This window comes from Cervus elaphus, chromosome 27 (assembly GCF_910594005.1).
Source record: "Cervus elaphus chromosome 27, mCerEla1.1, whole genome shotgun sequence".
NCBI classification, from domain to species: Eukaryota; Metazoa; Chordata; class Mammalia; order Artiodactyla; family Cervidae; genus Cervus; species Cervus elaphus.
The window spans coordinates 25,696,333-25,716,112 of record NC_057841.1 but is presented as its reverse complement, the minus strand read 5'-3'; the positions used below and the strand labels follow the sequence as shown (position 1 = coordinate 25,716,112).

Here is a 19,780-nt window from a genome sequence, read left to right as displayed (position 1 = left end):
TAGACAGCATATTAAAAAGCAGAGACATTACTTTGCCAACAAAGGTCCGTCTAGTCAAGGCTATGGTTTTTCCAGTAGTCATGTATGGATGTGAGAGTTGGACTGTGAAGAAAGCTGAGCGCCAAAGAATTGGTACTTTTGAACTGTGGTGTTGGAGACGACTCTTGAGAGTCCCTTGGACTGCAAGGAGATCCAACCAGTCCATCCTAAAGGAGATCAGTCCTGGGTGTTCATTGGAAGGTCTGATGTTGAAGCTGAAACTCCAATACTTTGGCCACTCACCTCATGCGAGGAGCTGACTCATTTGAAAAGACCCTGATGCTGGGAAAGATTGAGGGCAAGAGGAAAAGGGGACGACAGAGGATGAGATGGTTGGATGGCATCACCAACTCGATGGACATGGGTTTGAGTGGACTCCGGGAGTTGGTGATGGACAGGGAGGCCTGGCGTGCTGCAGTTCATGGGGTCACAAAGAGTCGGACACGACTGAGCGACTGATCTGAACTGAATTATCGTTAAAAATATTTTCTCTTATTTCAATTTCTGTTGGGAAATTTTAAATTTTATTGTGCAGACACTTTTCTTTTACACTAACACCTTCTTTTAAAAGCAGGCTGAGGAAAACTGACCTGCAAATGAGCCTCATTCCTGCTTGAAGGATTGTGCCTGCCTGTCTTATAACTGTTGTAAGAGCAATGGAACCTCTGGAGCATTTTCAGTTACCAAGGCCTTCGTTTCCATCTCCCACCCCACCTCCCAATTATAAACTAATATATTTTTCAACATGAGGACTCGTGTGTGTTCATGACTATAATAAATGAGGCATGGCTTTGCAAGCAGTTGGGATATCCCCTCGAGAAGTTGTTTATATAATTAAACCCTGAAGCATCTGAACATGGTTAATGTGGTGTGCGACCCACTCTTGTATCTGAAGTTACTGCAAAGCTGCATCACGTATTTCCAGCAACTACTCAGATGATTCCTAAATCCTCCACCCAGCCTCCCCATTGTAACCTGGAGATCTGCTTCAAGCACAGCAAACCCGCTGTCTTCTCTCACACCTCCTGCCTCAGTTTTGCTGAAGACTCACTTCCCTTGACTTAAACTAAGTTACTTCTATTGTTCTGTTTTCTGTGTTCTGGACACTGGCTAGATTCGCTAAACTGTTTTATGCTTTAAGATAAAAGCCATGGGGCTCTGACTATAATCTTTACTGAATATCTGTGAACCTGTATAGAACCTGTTTGCTCTATTTAGATAATTTATACTTTTCTTTGCATAGATAATCTAAATTTCCTCATACAACACCCATAACAACTCACTTATACATATATATATATATATATATATATATATATATATATAACTTTTAAATATATATATTACTATTCCCACTTTACAGATGAGGAAGTTGAGCCTAAGAAGTTAAAAACGGCTAGGACAGTGATAATGATTCAAACCCACTCACTGATTTCCCAAACTTACTGCTCTTAAACATTAGGCAATACTGCCTAATTTAGCTCTTTATCTGGAGTGGTGAATGTAAAACCATACATAATTACATCCCCAGAAAGTATGTTCAACTCCATCTTTATATCTTTTTAAAAATCACTTTTGTAAGGCTAAATTTAGATGAGCTAACTCTTAACAGTATTTTGATTATGAATACCCTAGAGAATTTTACAGTGCTGCTGGACCCTTTGTCCAGGAAAAAAGCACATACCACATGTACAACAGTCTAGATGGCTGTCAACTTTCAATGTGTCTCCACCGAGAGATTAGAATCCTTCTCCATCACAGGCTCATGTTGCCAGGTCATCTCTCTGCAGTTATTACCAGCAAGTCTTCCCATTCTTTGATTTTATTTTCTACTGAGTGTGAAAGGTAACCTTTCCATTACTACATTCTGGCCTTGACAAAGGGAAATGACTCACAGCAGACTTGCCACACTGTTGAGTACCTTTGTCTTCAACAGTGATGTTAAAGATGGTGTGGCCTTTGTACCCATCAGCTCAGAGATGTGGCACTGTTTGGCTCCTTGCCAGTACATTTTCCCTCCTGCTGAAATAGTCTTTTATGACTTGCATATGAAAACACATAATCAGCTCAGTCATGTCCGACTCTTTGCAGCTCCATGGACAGCAGCACGCCAGGCTTCCCTGTCCATCACCAACTCCCGTAGTTCACTCAAACTCCTACCATTCAACCATCTCATCATACTTGGTGATGCCATCCAACCATCTCATCCTCTGTCGTCCCCTTCTCCTCCTGCCATCAATCTTTCCCAGCATCAGGGTCTTTCACATAATAATAAGCCACAATTCATTTTCCTATGCAGAATCATTCGGAGAATGGGGCTTGACCACAAGGCATAAGAAAAAGACTGTGGAGAAACCAGTTATAAAAGGCAGTCTGGAGTTCCATGGAGGTTAAGAGCCCAAGCTTTGGAGTAAGGCAGCTAATTAAGACAACTGTAGGTTCAAGTCTGTTCTGCCACTCACTTCCTATGTGACCTTAAAAAATCTGTGAAATTGTCTAATACTACTCATCTCTTGTGGTCCAAGTTAATGCCAAGATTAGATGCTGAGATCAGGTTAAGAAACATGCAAGACTTTGGGCTCTCATGGAGGCAAATAGCACAAGGGTATGGAGCGCGGAGCCGCTCGTCGGGCCCTGCACTGCCCAGACTAGCGAACAATACAGTCAACGTGGCTAAAGGGGATCCCGAGAAACCGAAAGGCAAGATGTGTGCTTATGCCTTTTTTGTGCAGATGTGCAGAGAGGAACATAAGAAGAAAAACCTGGAGGTCCCTGTCAATTTTGCTGAATTTTCCAAGAAATGCTCCAAGAGGTGGAAGGCCATGTCCAGGGAAGAGAAGTCTAAATTCAATGAAATGGCAAAAGTGGATAAAGTGCGCTATGATTGGGAAATGAAGGATTACAGACCAGCTAAGGGAGGCAAGAAGAAGGACCCTAAGGCCCCCAGGAGACCACTGTCTGGATTTCTCCTTTTCTGCTCTGAATTCCACCCCGAGATCAAGTCTACAAACCCTGGCGTCTCCATCAGAGATGTGGCAAAGAAGCTGGGCGAGATGTGGAATAACTTAAGTGACAGTGAGAAGCAGCCATACATCAACAAGGCAGCGAAACTGAAGAAGTATGAGAAGGATGTCGCAGACTGTAAGTCTAGAGGGAAGTTTGATGGTGCCAAGGGTCCTGCTAAAGTTGCCGGGGAAAAGGTGGAAGAGGAAGATGAAGAGGATGAGGAAGAAGAGGACGAGAAGGAGGAGGAGGAATAAAAAAAACTGTTGATCTGTCTCCTTGTGAATACCTTAAGGTAGGGAGCACTGTGATTGACACACCTCTCAACCTAGACGTGTCTGTTGCCCTCGTTAGGTTTAATTACCCAGTTGGATCATGATCATATCGTGGTCTCTCAAAGTGCTTCAGCAATTGTCAGTGGTTTACAGGAAGGGCCATGGGTGTCTGGAGCACCCGGAAACTGTATCAAAGCTGTTCATATTTCCAAACATTTTAAAAAAGAAAAGGGTCTCATGTTCTCCTCACTCTGTGCACTTTGCTGTTGGTATGACAAGGCATTTAAAGATGTCTCTGGCATTTTTTACTTTTTTAATTTGTAAGGTGGTATGTTACTTCTATGGTCATTGGCTAGAAATCCCAAGTTCTCAACTGTACATATCTATAGTTTGTAAAAAGAACAAAGCAACCAAGACACGCTCTTGATGCTCCTTGCTTGGTGTGGAGGCCTGTGGGGGTGATGCCTTCTGGAGGGGCATGCTCAGGGCGCGCACTGCGGGGCTGGACCTGTGGACACTGCAGTGGGCATCCATTTAGCTTCGGGTTGTCTTGTTTTTGTACATAGTGACATAGCGTCCCGCTGCCATTCTGTGGAAAAGGGGGATGGGGTCAGCTGGCATGAGAAGTGTTTTGGATCCTTTTTAGTTGAAGTGCGGTAGTTTTAAACTGTTTTGTTGTTTTTTTTTTAAAACAAACCGTAGAACTCTTCATTGTCAGCAAAGCCAAGAGCCACCGCACCAGTGAAAGTTCAAGAACCTTCTGTACTAAACACGATCTGCAATGTTCCGTTATTTTTTTTTTTTTGGTATGTTTAGAATGTTGAAATGTTTTTGAAGTTAAATAAACAATATTACATTAAAAAAAGAAACAAACATGCAAGACTTTGGCATATAGTAAGTACTGGATAATGGGTGGTATTACTATATTATTTTTAGTATTTTTCAATAAACTGGTTATCTGGCACAATTATGGAAGTTTATATTCTAATCAACAGATAGTTTTCAAATATGTATTTATCACTGTTGAAATATGCAGTACTAAACCATGAAAGTTTTGCCTGAAACCAAAAGGAAATCCAATCAACTGGATTACTTATTTTTTTTTTTGGATTACTTATTTTTAAAGAATTGGAACATAGTGAAAATGCTTAAAGAGGCAGTCATGTGTTAAGTCCCTATTTTTAATAATTTGGGAGGATCCTCTAGACTAAGGGTTACACAAATAACCATTAATCATCATTATTATATAATAGATATGCAGAAATACAGAATAAGAGAAGGTTTTAGATGATAAAATATCAATTATTCTGTGATGCAGCCTTTTATTAGAAGTCATCAAGCGGAATTCCCTGGCAGTTCAGTGTCTAGAATCCCTTCACTTCCACTGCAGGGGGCATGGGTTTGATCCCTGGGTGGGGAAATAAGATCTTGCATGCAGCAGTGGAGCAGTAAAAAATAAATTAATAAGAAGTCATCAAGAAGATTTATTTTTAAGAGACATTGAGAATGTAGTTTGTATTTGTGGAATGAAGGCCAACCTGAAAATCACAGATGCCAGAGTTTCATGTATTCTCTTATTATGTCTCAAAATTTCCTAGCATGACAAAGATTATAAGCCTACTCTATATTTGAAGCAATTGTGTGTTAGGAAGCTTTAATTTGCCAATGTACACATCTAGTAACTTGTGTGAAAGTAACTAGTAATTAGTACATTAGCATTCCAACCTTGGCTTAACTTCAAACCCCTGTTGTTTTTTTCACCATACTCTGCTGTCTGCCAAATTTTACAAGGGAAAAGGCATAATTTTCAAACCAGTCAGGAACTCTGCTTATAAAATTGTCTTACTCTCTCCATTATCAATCAGACAACCTCCTGGAGGGGAAAAATGGCAAAGTTTGCAGAATAAATATACAGAATGTACTGTTTCTAGAATAGAAAGATTTCAAATTCAAAAAATAGAAGGTAAAAAATGCAACAGAATTCTGGTCTGAGACAACAATTCAATTCAAAAATATAACACCCGTTTTCCAGCTTATTATCTGGGTTCATATGAAGGAGCTGCCATCCCAAACTAATTAGCAATTTGATTACTTGCTAATTTGAATGAAGCATCGGCAAAAAGCACATGAAACCTGGATGCATAAATCAAGGGAATTTCTCCAAATTTAATGAATCATATCTTTTAGGAGATAAGCCACAGTTAAAAGTTAGTTTATGTGCCAATTAAGGAAGCTATAAACATAAACAATTTGCCTGTGCCTGGAATAAAATTTAACCAATCTAGGATCATTTCCTTTTCATCTGTGCAGAAAAAGTAATTTATGTAATTATTATTAAGAATTTGGAAAAAATAAAAAACACTGAAATGCAAGAACTAGGAGAAATTCAAACTGGATCTCTAACATGGACTAATAATTTGGTACTTCCATAGGTGCTACTAATAAGAAATGGTACCAGCTTAGCCCTTGAAACGCCCTCTATAGTCCAGCAGACCAATGACAGATATTTACGAGTCTGATGAATCTTGCAGAACACAGAGAATGAAGAAACTCAGAAGATTCGATTGATTTTATCACCTCAGTATCCCAGGCTTTTCAAAATAATCCCAGATCCTTTTGTTTTAGGAATCATCTGCCTTAATTTTTCTATTAGGACCAAATAGTCATCAAGAGTCAGAAAGGTTGGTATAAAAGGCAGTATAATATCTATAGGTAAAACACCGCTTGCAAGCTAAGGCTCAGTCAGAAAAGCCAAAAAAAAAAAGCATCCAGGTGCCTTTTTTTTTTATAAGACTGTGCCAGAAATCATTAACAGAAATGAATCATTTGGGAAATCTTAGCCAAAGCCACAGATTTCACTACAATTCAGTTTTCTCTCTTGAGTCTAGCTATATCACAATCCAATAATGAGGTTCAGAAACCATATTTTTCATCATTCATAATGTACAGACATGGTCAATGTTTAAATGACTGTACTCATAGAAGCCAAATCATAGCACTCTGCCTCTGAACATAACAGGGACAATGAACTCTTGTGATACGAACAAGTGTGCTGAAATTTAAGGAGTGCCAGAATTCAACAACATAAGAAGAGGTGGTTAGAGCTTATGAAACCTCCCTCCCAGGGCTGCTTAGGCATTCATTTTTCCTCAGTCTTGCTTTTTAAGTTAAAAAAGCACAAAAGTCAAAACATGTATATTATCTAGGGTGAAACAGATCACCAGCCCAGGCTGGATGCATGAGACAAGTGCTCGGGCCTGGTGCACTGGGAAGACCCAGGGGAATCGGGTGGAGAGGGAGGTGGGAGGAGGGATCGGAATGGGGAATACTTGTAAATCTATGGCTGATTCATGTCAATGTATGACAAAAACCACTACAATATTGTAAAGTAATTAGCCTCCAACTAATAAAAATAAATGAAAAAAAAAAAAAAGCACAAAAGAATGTTCGGAAAAATGAAGAAAAATCATCACACAAAACCCTGACACCTTGCTTTTTTTTCCACCTAAAATATTTCTTGGAGAGGCATTCATATTGGTATTTAAAGCTGTCTCATTCTTTTCAACGACTGCATGTTACTTCAGTGTGTGGATGTAGCATAATTTACTTACCCAGTCCCTATAAAATACCAAGTCACTTGTTTGCATTTTTTTTTTGTTACTACAAACTGCCACAACAAACATTTTGGTATCAACTTTATGTAGATATGAAAGTATATTGATGAGATAAATTCCTAGAATGGATATTCTTGAGTTGATGTTTTATGTAGTTAAAGTCATAGTGTCCATTCAATTTTACAGCCTGAACACATCACATTGGATTTTATACACAATAAACATTTTCCATGTTGCTGTATAGCCTCCATGATTAAACTTTTCAGTGGTTTATGGCTTCTTATTAGGGGGAGACACTCAACCTTCCCTCTATTGTTAGGCAGTTCAACATTTCTAATCACTTGCTTCAATAAGCAACACAAGGCCCTTCTTGATGCACCGTTTCATGCCCTGAGCCCCAACTCTGGTCCTCCTCTCCACTTATCTTCACACAAGGGATCCTCATTCTAGAATAATTCCAGGTCCCCGTGACCCTAGAATTCCTTTCCTAAATGGCATAACATATACTATAATATGGACGGACCTTGAAAACTCTATGCTTAGTGAAGTTAACCTTCAACTGTTTGAAAACTATAAACAGTTTCCCAAACTGGTTATCATCGTCAGAAATTTCAACTTTTAATGTACTTCAAATCTGACTTTAAGCTTCCAGGTTTTCCACCTTGCCTTCGAAGCTCCCCTTGTTCACTCCCATATTCCATCCCAACACATTATAGAAATACTCACCTAGAGCTTTATCTGTTACACTTAAATTCTGAGTTCATCTCATACTCATATTTGTATAAACATAGTAAAAGGGTGAAAACCAAACTCTTACCACCAGTTATCTAAACTTTGCCTTTATACCATATAACTAGATCCTTTGTGATATACATGCATTATTTAATAAACTTAATAAACATCAAAGAATACGATCTAGCTCTAAAAAAAACAATAAATGTAAACATGACCATTTTACTGCCAAGCTGAGAAAAGGAATAAAGCAATTCATTTGGGAGTATTCAAACAGACTCAGCAAAAGTGAACTATCAACCCAGATTCTAAATAACCGGTCTTTGTAAACTTTAGAATAACAACAGTTTTTTAACATTTTCCCTCAAATGGTTAAACCAAATGGAAAAATAATTAAATCCATATCCCATTCAGGATAAAATGAACCTGTGATTCACCTAATGATCAAGCTTCAGCTAATTAGTAAAAGTGGTCAGAGCAGACAATGATAACCAACCCAAAGGAAAAAAGAAACCCATGATTAAGCAAGCAGATGGCCACCTGCAATTTATTGCTTGATTTGGATTGATGGCCCAACTAGGGAAGGCCTTTAGCTTAAGCTCTTCCCTTGAGGGCCCTGGATGGCTGCACTCCAGTGATTTGCTCAGGTCAGAGCCCTTCTCCTCCCAGGATTGCTTCCATAATTCATAAAATGTCTAACGTGTATATCAAACAAGCACAAACCAGGAGTCCACACTCCTTCAACATGGCATGCTAACTAACTCTTTCCATCAGCCTCAGGCAGGCAAAGAGGAAAAGCATCTTTTTATCTCCCAAAGAGCCTGTTTAAAAAGCAAAAAAGATTGGGAGGGCTCATATCCTACTTAAATCATTTTGTATATATCCCTTAAACCAACATTAGCAAAACTCTGTTGACTGCCATGTGAAAGCAGAACCAGGCCTTAGGACAGGTAGAAATGGTGACCCCAGGAAAGAGAAATGGTACTGATATAAGATGGAGCCAAAAGTATGTTTCTATGTATTTCTCAAATTTGTTTAGTATAAGCACATCCTGTACAACTCATGATCAGCTCTAAAAGGTCTTCCCTAATAGGAACTGTCCAACCAAGTAAAAAGTATCTGTTTCCTAGGCTGCAGGTGGCTATAAAACAGAAAGAGATCTCAAACACCACCAGGTATAGTTCCGACAAGGTTTAAGTAGAACATATACATCTTTAAGTGTTTCCTTCTTCATGTAAACATATATTTCTAAAAAAGTGAAGAAACAGATGTGGATGGGGGAAGGGGGTTATGGCTTAGTTCAACTTTGAGTTTTTTCAACTCAAAAAAAATTTAAATATATAAAAATTGATAGTTCTTAAAGTCAGTCTGAGGTTGCTGCTATTATGTCTTGGGGTTTCATTCTTATGTTTTCTTTTTCTAACTAAAGAGACAGAGGGATTAGAGAGAGAGAAATCTGTGTTAATCCTTTATAAGTCAGTTTTCCAATTACTGTATCTTGTGGATTCAGTATCCTTTTCATTAGCAGAAAGTTACTTTGCATTAAATTGAAGGCTTACAAATTAAAACTTAAATCTTTTCATTTTTTCCTAAATAACTCCATAAAGACGTTAAACAGGAAAAGGAAGTTGGAGTTACGAATTGGGAGGTTATAAGAATTTTTTCTTTCTAAAGGATTGGCTGCAACTGCCAACAACTCCGTGGTTTCAGATGCTTTCAAAAGGAAGAATGTGATAATAGCTCCTGGGTGGAATAATTTTGGCTGGACTTGATTAAATCTAAGCTTAAAACTTAGAGAACAGCTTGGACTGCATTTTTTTTTTTTTTTTTTAAGAAACAGCTATGCATTTCATCTTACTGTGGCCTTGCCAAATGCAGGGACTTTGGGGAGTCTGGCACTAGATTAGACACTAACAAAGCAAGCTAAATACCCTGGGTAATATGAGTTACATAACTGCAATCAACACTAATGACTGTGTGTCTCACTAAAACCCTGCACGTGTAATTTTGGAAAGGAGTCCTTTCCTTTCACAAAGGGCTATTTCATTAAGCTCCCAGAAAGTACTCAGTCCAAAAGAGAATAAACGACAAACACTGGACATATTCAGCTGGCATTTTTATTTGTACTCTAGTGTCTTTTTCTGTTGGTAAATAAATTATGTTACACTTCCTAGAAATGCATCTAGAGTTTGCATCCAATATCTTAAGCTTTGTTCTCGACATCATTTTCTGGTGGCTTCAGGAGATACAACTTTAGGATCACTGACAATAATTCTAGAATACTTTAAAAAAATCAACTACATGTTGGGTAACTCCTGGAGTCTTCATTTTCCAAATTCAAATACAAACAATATTAAATACTAAAAACTGTCCCATGGGTTTCTGGTTGTGGACAAGATGGCATAAATGTACCTCTCCCTATTATTTCTACTAAGCACCGCTAAAATCCTAGGTTGTTACATATTAAAAAACACATAAAGAGATGACAAATATTTTTGAAGTAGTGAAAGAAAAGAATTCTATATCCATGAAAATATCCTTCAAGGATAAAGGGAAAATCAGACATCCTCAGATGAAAGAAAAGTAAGATAATTTGTTGCCAGCAGGCCTACCCTAAAGAATAGCTAAAAGAAGTTCTTAAATCAGAGAGGAAATGATAAAAGAAGGAAACTTGGACCATCAGAAAGGAAGAACAAAAAAGAATAAAAATTTAGGTAAATACAAGAGATGTTCCTTCACCTCTTGAGATTTCTAAATTGTGTTTAATGGTTGAAGCAAAAAAAATTATAACATTATTTGATGTGGTTCTTAATGTAAGTAGAGGAAATAGTTGACAATTACATTATAACAGAGGAGGGAAGATTCCAAACTACAAAGGCCAGGAAGAGTAGACCATGATAGGTTATGTATGTGTAATATAAAGCCTAGAGCAAGCACTCAGAAAGCTATACATCATAACACATACACTCAAAATACCATCGATAAATTAAAATGGAATTCCAAAGAATGTTTTAGTAACCCACAGGAAAGCAAAACAGAAACAGAGAACAAACAGAAAATGAAAAGTAAATGGAATGCTTAAGCTCTAACATATCAACAATTACATTAATGAAAACAGTCTAAATTCATCACTTAAAGAGAGATTGGCAGAGTGGATAAAAACCATGACCAAAACTGCATACAATATGGATGGCACTCAAGATCATGATGCTTGGTGAAAAAAAAAGTCCTCAGAAGTCCACATACTATATCTTTCCACTTATATAACACTCTCAAAATGATGAAATTAAAAATATGGAAAACAGACTAGCAGTTACCAGGGTTAGGGTTGGAGTGGGTGTGACTCTAAAGGGATGCTACCCCATAAACTGTAGCCCACCAGGCTCCTCTGTCCATGGGATTTTCCAGACAAGAATACTGCAGTGGGTTGCCATTTCCTTCTCCAGGGGATCTTCCCTGTAAAGGGACAGTATGAGGGAAGTCTTTATGGCAAAGTAATAGCTCTGGATCTTAACTGTAGTGCTGGTTACACAAATCTATACCTGTTATAGAATGGTATAGAACTGTACACACACACTGTACCATTGTCAGTTTTCTAGTTTTAATACCGTATTCAGTTCAGTCGCTCAGTTGTGTCCAACTCTGTATTATGGTTATATAAAACCACCAGTAGTTTCTGCCACTTCCAATCAATCTTAGCTTTTGAGGCTTTCTTCATAGCTAAGTTGGCAAAGAGTCTGTCTGCAACGCCGGAGACCGGGGTTCGATCCCTGGGTTGGAAAGATCCTCTGGAGAAGGAAATGGCAACCCACTCTGGTATTCTTGCCTGGAGAATCCCTTGGACAGAGGAGCCTGGCAGGCTGCAGTCCATAGCGTCACAAGAGTCGGATATGACTTAGCGACTAAACCACCACCATGGTTACACAATCCTTTCATAGACATACTTCAGAGAGAACGCTGCTTCAGTTCAGATCACTGCAATAAAACAAATACTGTCAACAAAGACAGTCACAAAATTTTTAAGTTTCCCAGTACATATAAAAGGTATGTTTACACCATACTGTTGTGTATTAAGTGTGCAATAGCATTATTTTCCAACGTACACCTTAATTTAAAAATACTTTAGTGTTTACAAAAACAGAAATATGGATCAATGGAGTAGAATAGATAGCTCAGAAATAAATCCACACATTTATGGTCAATTAATCGTCAACAAAGGAGGCAAGAATATACAATGAAGAAAAGAGAGTCTCTTCAGCAACTGATGTTGAAAAAGCTGGACAGCCACACGCAAATCAATGAATTCAGAACACACCCTCACACCATTCACATAAATAAACTCAAAATGGCATACTTACATATGAGACATGACACTGTACAACTCCTAGATGAGAATACAGGCAAAACATTCTTTGACATAAATCAAACCAATGTTTTTTTTAGGTCAGTCTCTACAGGTAATAGAACTAAAAGCAAAAACAAACAATGGTACCTAATCAAACATAAGCTTTTGCACAACAAAGGAAACCATAAACAAAACACAAAACCACCTATAAACTAGGAGAAAATATTTTCAACCAATGATACTGACAAGAGCTTGCTTAATTTCCAAAATATACAAACAGCTCATACAACTCGATAATAAAAAACCAAACAACCCATCAAAAAATGGGCAGAAAACCTAAGCAGACATTTCTCCAAAGAAGACAGATGGCCAAAAAGCACACAAAAAATGCTCAACTTTGCTAATTATTAGAGAAATGCTTATCAAAACTACAAACAGGTACCACCTCACACCTGTCAGAATGGCCATCATTAAAAAGTTTACAAACAACAAACGTTGGGGAGGGCATGGAAAAAAGGAATCCTCCAACACTGTTGGTGGGAATGTAAACTGGTATAGCCTGTATGGAGCTTCCTTAAAAAACTGAAAATAAAAGTTTCCATATGATCCAGCAAATCTACTCCTGGGTATATATCCAAAGACAATTATAATTCAAAAAGATGCATCACTCCAACATTCTTAGGAGCACTATTTACAATAGCCAAGACATGGAGATAATCTAAATATCCATCAACAGACAAATGGACAAACATGTGGTGCATATGTACAATGGACTATTACTTGGCCAAAAAAAGGAATGAAATAATGCCACTTGCAGCAATATGGATATTCCTAGAGATTATCATACCAAGTGAAGGAAGTCAGACAGAGAAAGACAAATATTATATGATGTCACATGTATAGAATCTAAAATATGACACAAATGAACTTATTTATGAAACAGAAACAGACTCACAGACACAGAAAGCAAGCTTAGGGTTACCAAAGGAGAAAGAGGCTGTGGTGGGCATAAATTAGGAGTTTGGGATTAGCAGATATAAACTATTATATATAAAATACATAAACAACAAGGTACTATAGTATAGCACAGGGAACTATATTCAACATTCTGTAATAAACCATAATAGAAAAGAATATGAAAAAGAATATGTGTATACATGTATAACTGAATCACTTCACTGTACACCAGAAACTAAGACATTGTAAATCAACTATACTTCAATTTAAAAAACATTGTATTGCTTAATAATGCTAAACATCATCTGAACCTTCAATGAGTTGTAACTTTTTTTGCCATAGTAACATCAAGATCACTGATCACAGATCACCACAACAAATACAGTAATACTGAAAAAGTTTGAAGTATTGCAAGAATTACCAAAATGTGATGCAGACACACAAAGTGAGCAAATGTTGTTGGGAAAATGGTGCCAATAGACCTGCTCAATTCAAGGTTGCCACAAACCTTCCATTTGTTTCAAGAATATATATATATATGTAAAACATAATATATGTATCTAGTTTCCCCAGTGGTTATGTTACATCTTATGTAATCATTGGAGAGAACTGGATAAAAGGTACACAGGTCCTCTCTGTAGATTTTGCAGTTTCCTGTGAATCTAGTTATCTCAAAAGTAAAACAAAGAAAAAGCTCTACCTAAGTTCAAATCCAGGCTCCACCACTCCGTCTATGAATCTGAGCTCATCTGACTAATCTGTGCCTTGGGTTTGCTCATCCGTAAAATGCAACAACAGTATTTACCAAGTTACGGCAAGAAATAACTGAAACAATACATTATAAGAAAAATTATTGTATGAGTACTAAGTGATTATTCCCATATTTCTGATTTTTCCTTTGTTGTAGAGCTAGGCAAGATCAAGTCCACTTTTTATCTTTGATTATTTACATGATCTATTTCATGTCCACATCATACAGCTATTATTAAGAAGCTTGTATGACTAATAAATGTCTTAAGCATCTCATCAACACATTTAAGAAAACATCGGCCTACAGGATGAAAGCAAAAGGACTGGACACGAAGCATATCAAGGGTAGGCATGGACAGATCTACCCTCTGACTTTGTTCACAGTCTACCTGGAGAATCAAAATATACCTCCCAAAGCACAAGATGTTTACTGTCCATATTATTCACTGAACAAAAGAAAAAAAAAATCTTATTTCAGGTGGCACTAGTGGTAAAGAATCCACCTGCTGGTGCAAGAGATGCAGGTTCGATCCCTGGGTTGGGAAGATCCTCTGGAGAAGGAAATGCTAACCCACTCCAGTATTCTTGCCTGGAAAAACCCATGGACAGAGGAGCCTGGCAGGCTACACTCCATGGGACTCCAAGGAATTGGACACAACTGAGCGACTGAACACAACAGCACAGTACATTATTCACTGAACAAAAGGAAAAAACATACTGTTTAATTAATCAAAAGCCAATTAGAAAACCTGACACATATATAGCCAGACAAAGCCAGAGGAACAGAATAGAGAGTCAAGAAATAAATCAAATACACACAAAAATTTAGTATATGAACAGGATGTTACCTGAAAATGGTCAGGGAAAGATGGGCTATTCAATAAATTGTGCTATAGCTATTGGACAGCCACTTGGAAATAAAAGGCTACATTCACACTTTATATCAGGAAAATTCTAAATGGATAAAAGACATAGATATGAAAATAAAGCAATGAGAGTACTAGAAGAAAATAGAAACTCCTTTTTAACCTTGAAGTGTGGAAGGCTTTCCTTACCATGATGCCAAAGAAGCCACAGAAGAAACAACTGACAAAGTTGACTATATAAAATCAAAAAGTTCTGCATGGCAAAAAACAAAAGAAAAAAAAAAAAAGAAAAGAGTAAATGAGGGAAAATATTCACAGAAAACAGTAAGATCAAAAATCATATTTAAAAATATATCTGGTTATTCCTATAGCAGTTTGTAATAGCAAAAAATTGGGAACAACCTAAATGTCCATCACTAGAAAGCTGATTAAGTTGTTCAGTACATTTTTACATGACAGAATATTGTGCAATTGTGAAAAAGGAAAAATTCTTTAGCTAAATGATACAGAAAAATCTCTATTATTAAAACTAGTATTAATTTTTTTTGAAAAAAGTAAAGTGAAAACAGAATATACAGTATGTTTCCTTTTGAGTGAAAGGGGTAAAATAAGAAATATATTGCTTACATGCATGAAGAAACTCTGTGATGAGACACTGTTGTTGTTTTTCAGTTGCTCAGTCATGTCTGACTCTTTGTGACCCCATGGACTGCAGTACGCCAGGCTTCCCTGTCCTTCACCATCTCCCGGAGTTTGCTCAAACTCATGTCCATTGAGTCAGTGATGCCATCCAACCATCTCAACCTCTGTTGTCTACTTCTCCTCCCACCTTCAATATTTCCCAGGATCATATAACAAACCACTTATGTTGGCTATCCAGAAGGTAGGCAGGTAGGTGAGAACTAAGTAGATGAGAAAAATTTTCATTTTATACTTTTTGCTACTGTTTTGAATCACTCAAAAATTTATCTGTTCAAAATATTGGATTAAAAACAACTCTTAAGCAGACTCAGAAAGGATTGTTTTATTCATTTTAGCCTCCATTAAAAAGCATCCCAAGCAACTCATACAGACTGAAAATATTCTGATAAACACCTAATCAGAGACTGGGAGTCTTAAGATACTACCAAGAGCCCCTGGATCAAAGTGCCAAAAGATGACATCACACTCATTTCCCACTCAGTCTAGGAAATTAAATTTACTTTAAAATAGGGCAATAATAAAAGTATTTAGCAAATTTTAAAGACATGAACAACTGAATTTTATAAAATTCTGAAGTCTAGAAACGCCACACTATTTAAAGAGACAAATTTTTTTTAAAAAGACAACAAGGAAGATAGGCAATTGGCAGAGGAGGGAAGCAGTTTTTGCAATAGAAAGATAAGGAGTGAGAAATACCAAAGAGTTACAGTTCATTACAGCAGCAAACTCAAACTTGAGAGAAATATTCCAACAATTTTTTGTCTATATACATATGTACTGTGTGGAATTATTTATCTCTTTATTCATTTACTTATTTAGTCATTCATTTAGTCATTCACTTGTCCATTCATTCTGGACTGGCAAAACTTGTCCTTTCATTCTAAACAAAATAAATTTAAAAGCTGAAGGGAGGGAATTCCCTGGCAGTCCTGTGGTTAGGACTCCTTGCTTTCACTGCTGAGGGCCCAGGTTCAATCCCTGGTCGGAGAACCAAGATCCTGCAAGCTGCAAGAGGCAGCCACATAAATAGAAAGGCTGAAGGGCATGACATTCTCAAAGACCCATAGAGCTAAAAATCAACTTAAAGAAGGGGTTTTTTACAGAACAGTAACCTAAATTATAAAATGGGAGGGCAGCATGATTACAGTTTTGGTAAGTGATCATAAAAAAGTGATCATTCCTAAAACACTAAATATTAAAACAAGAGAGATTATAGGGCTTCCCTGGTGGCTCAGCAGTAAAGAATCTGCCTACAATGCAGGAGACTTACAGGAGACGCAGGTGTGATCCCTAAGTCAGGAATATCCCCTGGAGAAGGAAATGGCAAACTACACCAGTATTCTTGCCTGGGAAATCCCAGACAGAGGAGCCTGGCGGGCTACAGTTCATGGGGTTGCAGAGTTGGGCACAACTGAGTGAATAAAACAACAGAGAGATTATAAGTACAGCACTCTCATAGCCTCTAGTCATTTCTGGCTAAGTGTTATTAAATGACTTATATCTTAACTATGGAAAGAGTACACAATTTTTCCAAATTTAAATATTTCCCTTGAGAGAAGAAAATGAAGGAAAATTTACAGTGAGTAACATATACTTTAGATAGAAATCTGATAACACATTAAAACTGGGGATTAAACCACTTTTATTATGGAGACATAAATTGAAGCCTGCATTTGTCAGCTGCAAACTAGCACATTGATAAAAGAATATTTACATTAATCTGCTTTATCTGTTATATCCCATAATCCAAGTAGGGATTTAGAGTTCCTCCTCCTTGCTCCCAAAATACTTTATGTTTACTGCACCTTACTGTGTTCTAGAATTCAGTTGATGTCTCTCCACATCGGTCTCTAGACAGGTTTCCAGAAGGCAGGACCCTGTCTTCTATTCATTATAGTAGTTACACAGAATCTAGTAAAGTGCTTGGTTTGCTGATGATTAATAAACATTGTTAATTAAATATCAAAAAATTAGGTGTTGTAGCACATATTCACTATATTAATGATGTTGTAACAGCCCACTTTTCATTTAGGCCAAGGTTATCTTGGTTTATGTATCCATGACTCTTAGAAAGATGAGATGACAAACTTACAAGACTGAATAAGCCTAAGACAAATTGAAGCTTAAGAGTTTCACTGTAAAATTCTCCAAGGCTAATTCTCTTTCTGTTCATGTAACTCAGAGTTTACTCTTTTACAGCATCCTTATATAACTCCATGGAAAGCATTTCAGATTACTTGGTTCCTTTGGATGTTGTAAGATTTTTCTTTGTAATTTAAATATTTGATGAATCCTCTAGATGTTGAAAATCCAAATTACTATGTTTAGAAAATATTAAATGTTAGTGGGAATGAGGAATTTCACGTTCATGGCAGACTCCTCTGCGATCCGACAAAAGCTGTCCTGCTTTATCTGGCCGAGAGGTGGCAGCATGTAACAGGACAGTATCTCAAAACTCCCGTGCTTATTTCTCCTGAGTATTTAGAACCACCAAAGAACTTTACAAATATCTGTGAAAAGAAGAGATGCAAAAGGCAAAGGAGAATAGGAAAGATATTCCCATTTGAATGCAGAATTCCAAAGAATAGCAAGGAGAGATAAGAAAGCCTTCCTCAGTGATCAGTGCAAATAGAGGAAAACAATAGAATGGGAAAAACTAGAGATCTCTTCAAGAACATTAGAGGTACCAAGGAAACATTTTATGCAAAGGTGGGCTCAATAAAGGACAGAAATGGTATGGATCTAAAAGAAGCAGAAGATATTAAGAAGAGGTGGCAAGAATACACAGAAGAACTATACAACAAAGATCTCCACGACCCAGATCATCACGATGGTGTGATCCCTCATCTAGAGCCAGACATCCTGGAATGAGAAGTCAAGTGGGCCTTAAGAGGTATCACTACAAACAAAGCTAGTGGAGGCGATGGAATTCCAGTTGAGCCATTTCAAATCCTAAAAGATGATGCTGTGAAAGTGCTGCACTCAATATGCCAGCAAATTTGGAAAACTCAGCAGTGGCCACAGGACTAGTAAAGGTCAGTTTTCATTCCAATCCCAAAGAAAGGCAATACCAAAGAATGCTCAAACTACTGCACAACTGCACTCACCTCACACACTAGCAAAGTAATGCTCAAAATTCTCCAAGCCAGTCTTCAGCAATACATGAAACGTGAACTTCCAGATGTTCAAGCTGGATTTCAAAAAGGCAGAGGAATAAGAGATCAAATTGCCAACATCTGTTGGATCCTCGAAAAAGCAAGAGAGTTCCAGAAAAAACATCTATTTCTGCTTTATTGACTATGCCAAAGCCTTTGACTCTAAAATCACAGCAAACTGTGGAAAATTCTTAAAGAGATGGGAATACCAGACCACCTGACCTGCCTCCTGAGAAACCTGTATGCAGGTCAGGAAGCAGCAGTTAGAACTGGACATGGAACAACAGACTGGTTCCAAATAGGAAAAGGAGTACATCAAGGCTGTATATTGTCACCCTACTTATTTAACTTAAATGCAGAGTACATCATGAGAAATGCTGGGCTGGAGGAAGCACAAGCTGGAATCAAGATTGCCGGGAGAAATATCAATAACCTCAGATATGCAGATGACACCACCCTTATGGCAGAAAGCAAAGAAGAGCTAAAGAGCCTCCTGATGAAAGTGAAAGAAGAGAGTGAAAAAGTTGGCTTAAAACACAACATTCAGAAAACTAAGATCATGACATCTGGTCATGATGGCAAATAGATGAGGAAACAGTGACAGACTATTTTTTTTTTTTTTGCTCCAAAATCACTGCAGATGGTGACATGAAATTAAAAGACACTTGCTCCTTGGAAGAAAAGCTATGACCAACCTAGACAGCATATTAAAAAGCACAGACATTCCTTTGCCAACAAAGGTCCATCTAGTCAAAGCTATGGTTTTTCCAGTAGTCATGTATGGATTTGAGAGTTGGACTATAAAGAAAGCTGAGCGCTGAAGAATTGATGCTTTTGAACTGTGGTGTTGGAGAAGACTCTTGAGAGTCCCTTGGACTGCAAGGAGATTCCATTCTAAAGGAAATCAGTCCTGAATAGTCACTGGAATGACTGACGCTGAAACTGAAACTCCAATACTTTGGCCACCTGATGCGAGGAACTGACTCATTTGAAAAGATCCTAATGCTGTGAAAGATTGAAGGGGAAAAGAGAAGGGGATGACAGAGGATGAGATGGTTGGATGGCATCACTGTCAATGAACGTGAGTTTGAGTAAACTCTGGAAGTTGGTGATGGACAGGGAGGCCTGGCATGCTGCAGTCCATGGGGTCACAAAGAGTCGGACCTGACTGAGTGACTGAACTGACTGACTAACTGAAGAACTTTACGGGAGACAGAGTAAACAAAGATTTAGCTACTTTATTAGTTCCAACCAACTGGATGCCCAAAATGGTAGAGGTCATTGGATAGTTTCAACCATCTTACAGCTAGATCCAGTGCCACCACTGTTGCTAATTATCACC

The 19,780-nt window shown here is 37.7% G+C and overlaps 1 protein-coding gene across 1 annotated transcript; it reads left to right on the top strand.

The window, feature by feature from the left end:
* The first annotated feature begins 2,603 nt into the window (after positions 1–2,603).
* Positions 2,604–3,299, top strand: LOC122684745 (high mobility group protein B3-like). The gene has a single exon (XM_043889055.1). The coding sequence runs from the start codon at positions 2,604–2,606 to the stop codon at positions 3,297–3,299; it is 696 nt and encodes a 231-aa protein (XP_043744990.1).
* Positions 3,300–19,780: the final 16,481 nt, after the last annotated feature.

Bases quoted from the DNA above. Each gene is read 5' to 3' on its own strand.
- LOC122684745 (XM_043889055.1), top strand. From the start codon at position 2,604: ATGCAAGACTTTGGGCTCTCATGGAGGCAAATAGCACAAGGGTATGGA.